Raw genomic sequence first — 10633 nt, 5'->3', positions numbered from 1 at the left:
TCATTTCTGCTTTGGAAAAAATACGTGAACCACCTGCTCTCGGATTTGCTTGGTCTTAATCCCATAAATGATGGGATTCAGCATAGGTGGAACCAGAATGCAGACATTAGCCAATAATATGTGAATATGAGGTGGAATGTGGCGTCCAAACCGCTGAGTAAGGGTTGTGAAGATCGCGGGGCCGTAAAAGAGGACAATGATGCAGACATGGGAGCCACATGTGTTGAGAGCTTTGTGGCGAGCATCTCGTGAAGGCATGTGGAAGACAGCATGGAGAATCAGCAGATATGAAACAAAAATTAACAGGACATCTAAGACCACTGTAGACACGATGACAAAAAGTCCATACCAGATGTTCACGCTAATGTCATTACAAGCATATTTGGCCAAGCCAATGTGTTCACAATAAGTGTGTGGAATAATCTTATTTTGGCAGAAAGTCAATCTTTTCAAAAGAAATATTATGGGGAAGATCATACAAAAACTTCTCAGGAAGATGGTCACACCAATTTTCCCAATGAGTGCATGTGTAAGAATAGTGGTGTATCTCAGTGGGTAGCATATGGCAATGTAGCGGTCAAATGCCATCACCAGCAAGATCCCTGACTCAGAGATGAAAGTGCAGTGGATAATGAAGAACTGAGTGATGCATCGATCCAGGGAGATCTCCCCAGCACGGAACCAGAAGATGGCCAAGGCCTGAGGTACTGTGCACGTGGAGAGGACAATGTCTGCTCCGGCCAGCATGCAGAGGAAGAGGTACATGGGTTCGTGGAGGCTGTGCTTTGTGAGTATAATGCAGATGAGCAGGCTGTTCCCAAGCAGGGCAATGACATAGGAAATGAAGAAGGGGATGGAAACCCACACATGCTGGTCCTCTAGCCCAGGGATGCCCAGGAAGTGGAAGATTGTGTGGCTAACATCAGTGTGGTTTAAGGAAATCATACCTGTGGAGACTACCAGAGATATCACCTTTGATTCATTGACAGAAATGAAAATACAGATTTTCTTGTAATATTCCTTGTGAAGTCACAAGGAGCTTTTGGCATATCGCATACTCTTCATCTTCTCTGAACATGCAAACAATAAGAAACACAAAAAGTCAATAGGACATGTTCTCTACCTCAATAAGTAATAGTCTAATTGACATGTATATATCCCCAGCTAATCAAATAAAACATATTATTGTATTTTCCTCTCAATCAGAGGATTATGAATATACAAAGGAAATCATTATATGTATCTGAAAAGGCTGTAAATAAGGTGTTTCTTGAACTTGAACTTGACCTTTTGGTAGGTAGTTTAACATAAGGAAAAGAATGAAAAAGGAGGGAAACAAGAAAATGTGGGTATTCAAATCAAAACATAGCCTGTTCACTGAACAGTGTTTATTCAGCTCCAGGTAGCTTTGCATAGGGAATACTGAAGAAAGTAGGGTAGGTGTTTATACAGGCAGATTTGGCCTAATTGATGAAAATGAGATTTGATATCTCTCTGACTTCACCACATTCAGTTGGCTCACTTGTGACGAGAGTCAACAGACGTTTAAGAAGTAACATTGACAGAACCTGTGTGTACCTGAATGAGGCACTGCTCATGTTCACAACCTAAGAAACTAAGTTTAGAAATGATTGAATTTGGAAAATAAGGCATTATTGTTGGGAAAGGATGTCCATAATATTTGGAAGAATGAAAAGTGGAAATTTTATCAATTAGTTCTTAGTGTACATTCATTCATTCACTCATTCACTCAGTCATTTAGGAAGCAGTAACTATTTTTTAGACACCATATTACAAACTGGGGAAATAGAAAAAAATGGGAATTTGCCTGAGATCTGTGCTCATGGTTTCAGAGAAAATCAACTTCGTAAGCAGAAAGGTTGAAGAACTGGAGATAAATGTTAATTCCCCCTATTGAAGGGGTAGTTTAAAATATCTAACTTAGGGGGCGCCTGGGTGGCTCAGTTGGTTAAGCGGCCGACTTCAGCTCAGGTCATGATCTCACGGTCCGTGGGTTTGAGCCCTGCGTCGGGCTCTGTGCTGAAAGCTCAGAGCCTGGAGCCTATTTCGGATTCTGTGTCTCCCTCTCTCTGCCCCTCCCCCGTTCATGCTCTGTCTCTCTCTGTCTCAAAAATAAATAAATGTCAAAAAAAATTAAAAAAAATAAAATAAAATAAAATATCTAACTTAGTAGCTAAGGTATATCTTATGCTCATGAACATTATTTCTTCCACTCCAGTTACCCTCTTGGTGCCCCTGATTTTTCATTCTGGGGGGGAAAAATCATCTCGAATTTCCACCCTCCAGGTGCTGGGAGAAAGTGTTTGCTATCAGAGTCACCAATCAAAGGAGTCCACTCAGCGGGCCTAAGTCAGGGCACTGTCTCCTATAGAGCATATGGCTGCTCTATGAGAAGGTTCTCTCTGGTGAGGGCAGCTGATCTCCTGCAGGAAAACCAGTGGCGTGGCATCAGAGGTATGTGAGGGCAGGTATGTACCCCACAGACCTGATTGTGAAAGGAAAGGAGAAAAATGGCAAGAAGGAAGAGGCCGTGGAAGACATAAATCAACAAAGGCAGAGCTGGAGAGGGGGGCATATTATGGAAGCCAATGATGGTCATGGATTTGGGGAAAGGGAGAAGCAGAAGACATTTTATTAATTGGAGCCAAAGAGAGAAGCCAGGTGGCTCAGAGGTTGAGAATTTGCCTGTTTGCTTCATCCTAAATATCCCACTCAATGCTGCTCTCCCATAGTTCCCTTCTCACACCTGCCTGAGGTGTCCTGGTCTACTTCCCATACCATGATTTGGGAAGCTCAGCAGAGATCCCAGTCATTCTCTGGGCTCTTGTCTTGTTTGCCAAGAAAGATTTGAAGTAAGTCTATGTCATTTCTGTTTTCTCATGTTTAGTCAATTCACTACAGCACTTGCCATATATTGATTACTTCTCTTTATTTAGCACCCTTCATTAACCTCACCTGCCCATATAGCTTCCCAGACCTCCTCTCCACTTCTGCTCTAACGAGACAGATTGGTGTTTCTGGTCTTTTACCATTCTTAGTGCATGAGAGTCCTGTCTCGTCTGGCCTGCTCAGAACATAACACCAGCCCAATCCTTATCTTGATCTTGGAATCTTCCCCTCCGCACACACACATCTAATTCACTCACCAGCTCTTTGGAGATGACATTCAGCTTGTTGAGGAGCTGGGCATTGGGCTGTTTATATTCTTTCATGAGACCTCTTGAGGGAGGTAGTTACATCAGGACCCCAGGGACACAGCTGTCTCCATCACCCTTGCCCTCTTCCACATGGTCTGGATCCCAGATCCCTAAGTGCCATTCTCCCTCCCTAGCCTTCTCCTGACTATTTTCTCTCACACTCCTCCCACCTTCTTGGATCTCCATCCCACACTGAATGTTCACATTTATGATGTTTCACTAAAAAAAGCTTTCCCAGCTAAACCAGCCTTGCTACAGGCCTCTTTTAATCCCTTCACTGACATTAAATATAATTAAATTAGGGTTGCCTGGGTGGCTTGTCGGTTAAGCATCAACTTCAGCTCAGGTCATGATCTCACAGTTCATGGGTTTGTGCCCTGTGTCAGACTCTGTGCTGACAGCTCAGAGACTGGAGCCTGCTTCAGATTCTGTGTCTCCCTCTCTCTCGCTCTCTTGCTGTCTCAAAAATAAACATTAAAAATTTTTAATGTAATTAAATTAATGGATAGTAAACTTATTTTCAATCTGCAATATGAACACATGCAATAAGCAAAGATGACTTTCAATTTTTTTTCATGTGAAGGATGATGTTGCAGTTATATTCATCCCAGGATTGGTCATGAGATTCATATTTTGTTTTTGTTTTAAATTTATTTATCTTAAGAGAAAGAGAGAGAGTGGGTAACAGGCAGAGAGAGAGAGAGAGGCAGAGAGAGAGAGAATCCCAGACAGGCTACTCTCTACCAGCTCAGACCCTGACTCAGGGCTCATATTCATGAACCATGAGGTCATAACCTGAACTGAAACCAAGAGTTGGAAGCTTAACCAATTGAGCCACCCAGGCACTCCAAGATTCAAATTCTGGAGTCACAATGAGTTTTCATTTTTCCTAAGGGTTCCTAAATGTCCATGCACAATTTGTAGATCACATATGATTCTTGACATTTGTGACCCATTTTTATTTCATTTGCCACCTAGTAATGCTTGGTCACCAAAAAACCACATTTATGATTGCTAGAAGAAAAAATTCTCCTGCTTTCTTTATATTCTTTTATAAGTAATTTTATTTGGTTTTGCTCATCCTGACTGTAGGGTGGGAACTTTTTTTCAACTTGGAAGTAACTTTATATTCTAACTGATTATAAAACCAATCTTGTACATTATTGTTTTTAATCATATAACAAAGACAGGAAGAAAATAATCCCACCTTCAGAAAAATGTGTCTTTTGATATAAATACATACAAGTATATTATTATAGCTAGTTCCCCATATTTCATGCTCTTCTAAAAACTTATTAGTGAAAAGAAGGAAAAATTCTTTTCTACCCTTCAAGGTATACCAGTTGGACTAAGAATTAAGTGGACATTGATGCAGGATTGTTAAGCCCAATAGTCAAGCCCCGTGTCAGGCTCTGTGCTGACAGCTCAGAGCCTGGAGCTGCTTCAGGTTCTGCGTCTCCCTCTCTCTCTGCCCCTCCCCCCATTTCTCTCTCAAAAAATGAATGACCATTTTAAAAATCTAAAGAAAAAACCCTTATAATTAACATAGCATTCAAAATAAGCAAAAGGAAATTGTTTCTTTAACAAGTGATATAGCCTATACTTCTAATTCTAACACACTACATTTTGTTTGTGTGTTTAATGAAATCCAAAGGGCTCCTCATAATTTATGCCAGTGAAGAGACTTCCATGTTTACTTTCCTAGAGACCTCTAATTGTTTCATTCCAGTCTATTTCCAGAGGCAACACTCTCAAATTTTGTAAGCGGTACACTTTAAAAGTAATATGTACAGATGGGATTAAGTTTCCTAATCTACTGTTAAATAACAAAAATTCAAACCACTACATTGTAAAGATCTAATTGGCTTTATTACTCAATTCATGAATTAGGTAGCATCCCATGTACAGAGTAGAAGGAAGGTCCAAGGAGTTATACATATGCAAGGTTTTTATAGGAAGGACAATGAGGCAAAAAGTTGTTAGCAAAATAAAAGAAACAACTATTTCAGGCAAGGTCCCCTTCCCTCAGTGGGAATGGGAGGGAGTCTTATTAGGTGGATGACCTCATCTTCCTTTGGGAGATGGAGAGGACCCACATAACAGATTATCCCATTTGTACTGAGTACAAAATTCCAGACCGATTTATAAGTCCACTCCTGGAGAAATTGAAAATTTCAGTTAAGCCTTGGTTTGCAGTCCAGGGTGCAAGCAACACCACCTTGGGTCTGTGGCATTCTTTTTAACACCGCTGACCTTAAAATTGGGAGATCAATCTGAATTTTCTGGGTGAGCCCAATGTAATTATAAGGGTCCTTAAATGTGAAAGAGGGAGGCAGAAATGATGTCATGTGAAATGATTCAACTTGACATGGCTGACTCTGAAGATGGTAGAAGGGGACCTTGAGCCAAGGAACATGGGTGGGTGGTTTCTAGAAGTTAGAAAAGGCAAGGAAATTAATTCTCCCCCAGAGCCTCCAGAAAGAAGGCTGGGGAAACAGTGATGGCCCAGACCATATTGTTTGTTTGCTGAATATCCTTCAACAAATCACTTGTCCAGCATTCCATTATAAACTTTGACTTGCTCATCTGCAAAACACAGGCCATGACAGCAACTTCCTCACAGATCCACACTGGCGCTGAATTACTTCTTGTGCACCAAGTACCTAGAACATATGCCCAAGTTTGGACTGTTTCCATGACTATTACACCTTGTCCCCGACTCCCAAAAAATGCTTTTTCTTGCTCATATCTCTTCCCCAATGGTATATACCTAAAAATCACAGAAACAGAAGTTCATGAAAAGGAGTTGAAACCTATTCTCACAGAAAATACAGACGAATCCGAAACCCCACGTACAAGTTCTTAATGAGCAAGGGACCAAATCCAGCCATGACCGTCAGTAAAAGCAGACTGTGTGAAGAATGCTCTTTCCTGTTTTCTCCTCTGCTGCCTGCAGCAGCTGATCCAGACTGTCTTCCATGTCGTCTGCCTGCTGGAAGCTCTGGCACAGCTCACAGATGAGGAACGCCGGGAAGGTGGCCTTCTCCAAGGTGTCCTCGATGTCCACGTCCACCACGTGCACAGCCCGGAAGGTCACCTGCTCCCTGGCACACAGCTCTTGCACCACTCGGTCGTATACCCTCTCCTCGCAGGTGAAAATGACTTCGAAGGAGTCGCTGCACTCCTGAAACCTTTCTGGGTGAGGCTTGATTCTCTCCTTCCTCTCCAAGATGCGCAGGATTCCGTTGCCGCGGTAGCATTCCGGGTCTTTCCTGGAGAGGTCGTCATACATGTGCATGTACCTCGTGGAGAAATCGTACCTCATGGGATGCGGACGACAGCGTGTGGGTCCTGGGAGCCTCACCAGAGATATGGCTCCAAAAGAGCGCACGCTGAACCCTCTCTTCTGGAGGATACTGTGGGCTTCCATGCTCCTGTTCATGTTGATCATGCACACCACAGCCACCCCGAGAGCTGACGGGGACATGATGGCGGCCCCTGGGGGCTTCGGGGGCTGCCAGAACACTGTGGGTGTCCACCTGGTTTCGACTCTTCCAACCAGCACAGTGTTCGAGAACAGGCACCGGGCTTATATTCCATCACCCCCACCGACCGGGCGGAGACTTCTAGGACTTCCTGATGGAATTGGTTTCATCAGGTGCAGTGCCATCCGATCCTGAGACCCATAACCTCATCACGACAGCCATGCGCTCCTGGCATCAACTAAACCACTGGATCCCAAAAAGGATGTGACCACCCAGCACAGCCATGTGAAACCCGCAGTTCGCCCTGTTGGTTTACATGGTGAATGAGGGCTGAGGTTGACAGTGACCACATCAAGCAGGCTAACTGTAAGCATGTCACTGCTCTGCCATGAACTGGTCATGAATATGAGTGGAAAATCTGCTTTCAGATTTTGAAGGTACAACCAATTCAGTTCTACATATAAGTATCCTTGCACGTTAATGTGCATTTGGATTTTCCAGAAATGCCATTGTGTAAATCATAGGAGGATTGTATATAGTTTTGCCTAAAAATTCATCAAGTCATTCACCAGTACAAACAAATCACATACTGGACAACATCCCTGCTGATAGTATAGTAGGAGTCACCACATAGCATTTTCTGTATTTGATATTCTTAAAATAATGGTTTGCAAGTAAAATCAAGAATTGATGGAAGCTCTTCCAACTAGCAAAGTGCCCCAGAACAGGAACGGGGTTTGTGTTCAGTTACCTTTAAGGAGTGGGTGGAGACAAACAGGATTCCTTGACTGACTGAATATGATCAGATGGAGTGCCATCTAATCGTGCTAAGCATAACATGATCATTAGAACAGTTGGATGATTAAATCACTTGTGCTTCTAATTCTCTTGACAAGGGTGTTGCTAGAGGGAGCGCTTTTAAATCTGGAGTTAGCCCTGTTGGTTCAGTTTTGTATTTAATTAGAGAGAAGCGATAGGATAAAGGAAGGAAGGAAAGAAACTTCTGGAGGAAATGGATATGTTCATGGCAAAGATTGTGGTGATGGTTTCTCAACGTATATTTATCTCCAAACCCATCAAGTTGTATACACTAAATATGTACAGCTTTTTGTATATCATTCATACCTCAGTAAAATGTTTTTTAAAGGAAATCTTATTATAGCTATAAATGTCAACTAAGAGTATTGTATTGCAATGGCTTTTTGAGTCAGCACAAATCCGGCTAGTGAATTAAAGACATCTCAAAGACCTTACCAACATAGATCCCATGTTTCAAACCATCAAAAAGACCAATTTTATCAAACCATTTTTTTGCTTAAATTTTGTAATTCATATAAAAAGAGAACACACAGGGGTGCCTGGGTGGCTCAGTCGTTAAGCATCTGACAGCTCAGGTCATGATCTCACAGTTGGGGAGTTCAAGTCCCACATCGGGTGAGCTTGAGCCCCGCTTTGGGTAAACATGAGCCCTGCTTCAGATAAAACATGAGCCCCGGATGAGCCCCACTTCTCCCTCTTTCTCTCTCTTTCTCTCTCTCTCTGCCCCTTGCTCACTTGCACCCTCGAGAGAGAGAGAGAGAGAGACAGAACACACAGAAGAGGAGAGTAGATGGCAGTCACTAGGGGTTGGAAGAAATGGATATAAAATTTCAGTTATGCAAGATGATTAAGTTCTTTTTTTAATTTTTTAAATGTTTTTATATTTATTTTTGAGAGAGAGAGAGAGCATGTACAGGGCTCAAACTCGTGAGCCGAGAGACCATGACCTGAGCCGAAGTCAGATACTTAACTGACTAAGCCACCCAGGTGCCCCAAAATGATTAAGTTCTAAAGATATTCTGTATAACATTGTGCCTATAATGAACAATACTGTATTGCACACATAAAATTTTAAGAGATAGATAGATAGATAAATAAATAGATAGATACACAGACAGATAATAGATAGAGATATAATCAACTCCTGGAGCACATCCCAGACCAATTAAATCAGAATCTCCAGGGTATGGAATGCATTGTGATTCTAATTTTATTTGCTAACTTTTGCCATTCCTTTGCCCATGAAGCCTTTACTTTTCAAAATTTATTTATTGCCAGAATTTAGTCCATACACATTTGATGTAAGGACTATTGTACTTCATTCCTTGAGTTTTATTTATTTTACATTTTTGTTTCTGCCCTTGATTTTTGTTATTTTTATGATTTTTAGCAAGTTGTTATATACTCCAGTCCGCCCTTATTAATTTGGAAGTTCTATCTTGATTTTCCATTCCATTAAATGGTTACCTGCACTTTCCCTGCCCTTCCTAATTAGATCATATTTCCCTATTGTTATTTGAAAAAAAGTTTTATAAATCTCTTAATTCTTTTTCACTGACCCTATTCCTAACTCCCAGATTTTGCTGAGACATTAAGTTAATTCTAATTCAATGGTCTTAATCTAATTTATTTTGGAGATAGCCCTTTTGATTTCTGAGTCCCTGTAACTTAGAATGGACTCTCCCTGAAGCCTCACCTTTTTCCATTAGACTTTATAATAAATTATCTAAATATTTAACTCAACCTTCACTGCCTCTGTTTTCTTGCTTTTCTTCCCATTCCTCCACTCCCATTTTGTTCTGGTTCACATAAGTGATATGTAACGGTTTTCTCTTGCTCCTTAGAATTAAAAATCTTTACCAGAGTATTCCTTTCTCATCAGTCTATTCCAGTACTTCTCAATCTTTCATTCTTTATCACTTACCTAATATCTTTCATTCTTTATCACCTACCTAATGAGTCTTTTTAGACATTTTTTTCCAAATTCCTCCTATGAGATTTTAATAGCACAGATAAATCACATATTGGCTTATGTACTGTATCTAGACTTTATACATAAAAAGAGTGAGATTTTTTTTTCCCCACCACCACCACCGCCAGCCCCCAAAATCATTTTCCCTTCCTTAGGGGTGATATCACCCCTGTTGAGGAAGTATGATCTAGCCTGAAACACCCTGAGCCTTTTATAACATCTCAAGAAATATTCTACTATTTCATTCTTTTTGATAGCTGAGTAATATTCCATTATATATATATATATATATATATATATATATATATATATCTCACATCTTCTTTATCCATGCATCATCAGTCAATGGACATTTTAGTTCTTTCCATAATTTGACTATTGTTGATAGTGCTGCCATAAAAATTGGGGTGCATGTGCCCCTTTGGATCAGTATCTTTGTGTCCTTTAGATAAATACCTAATAGTGCAATTGCTGGATCATAGGGTAATTCTATTTTTAACTTTTTGAGGAACCTCCACGTGATTTTCCATAGTGGCTGCACTAGTTTGCATTTTCACTAACAGTGTAAGAGGGTTCCCCTTTCTCTGCATACTTGCCAATATCTGTTGTTTCCTGAATTGTTAATTTCAGCCATTCTTACTGGTGGTATCTCATTCTGGTTTTGATTTGTATTTCCCTGATGATGAGTGATGTTGAGCATCTTTTCATGCATCTTTTAGCCATTTGTACATCTTCTTTGGAGAAATGTCTGTTCGTGTCTTCTGCCCATTTCTTAACTAGGTTATTTATTTTTGGGGTGTTGAGTTTGATAAATTCTTTATAGATTTTGGATACTAGTCATTTGCAATGACATGGATAGAACTAGAGTGTATTATGCCAAGCTAAATAAGTCAGTCAGAAAAAGAAAAATACCATATGATTTCACTTATATGTGGAATTTAAGAAACAAAACATAGGGGAAGGGAATGAAAAATAAAATAAGATAAAAACAGAGAGGGAGGTAAATTATAAAAGACTCTCAACTATAGAGAACAAACTGAGGGTTAGTGGAGGGGATGTGGGGGAGGAATGGGCTAAATGGTTGATGGGCATTAAGGAGGGCACTTGTTGGGATGAGCACTGGGTGTTATATGTAAGTG

The 10633-nt window shown here is 40.7% G+C and overlaps 2 protein-coding genes across 2 annotated transcripts; both read right to left on the bottom strand.

Moving 5' to 3' along the window:
- Positions 1-945, bottom strand: LOC102949034 (olfactory receptor 52B4-like). The gene has a single exon (XM_007089421.1). The coding sequence runs from the start codon at positions 943-945 to the stop codon at positions 1-3; it is 945 nt and encodes a 314-aa protein (XP_007089483.1).
- Positions 946-6078: 5133 nt separating this feature from the next.
- On the bottom strand, positions 6079-6705 carry LOC102953031 (RNA polymerase II subunit A C-terminal domain phosphatase SSU72-like). Its single transcript, XM_042959608.1, has one exon. It carries the CDS (start codon positions 6703-6705, stop codon positions 6115-6117), a length of 591 nt encoding a protein of 196 aa, XP_042815542.1. The 3' UTR covers positions 6079-6114.
- Positions 6706-10633: the final 3928 nt, after the last annotated feature.

The sequence above is a fragment of the Panthera tigris genome, chromosome D1 (assembly GCF_018350195.1).
Source record: "Panthera tigris isolate Pti1 chromosome D1, P.tigris_Pti1_mat1.1, whole genome shotgun sequence".
Classification (NCBI taxonomy): Eukaryota; Metazoa; Chordata; class Mammalia; order Carnivora; family Felidae; genus Panthera; species Panthera tigris.
Note: the sequence above shows the minus strand (reverse complement) of the source record. Positions and strands in the feature narration are given on the sequence as shown.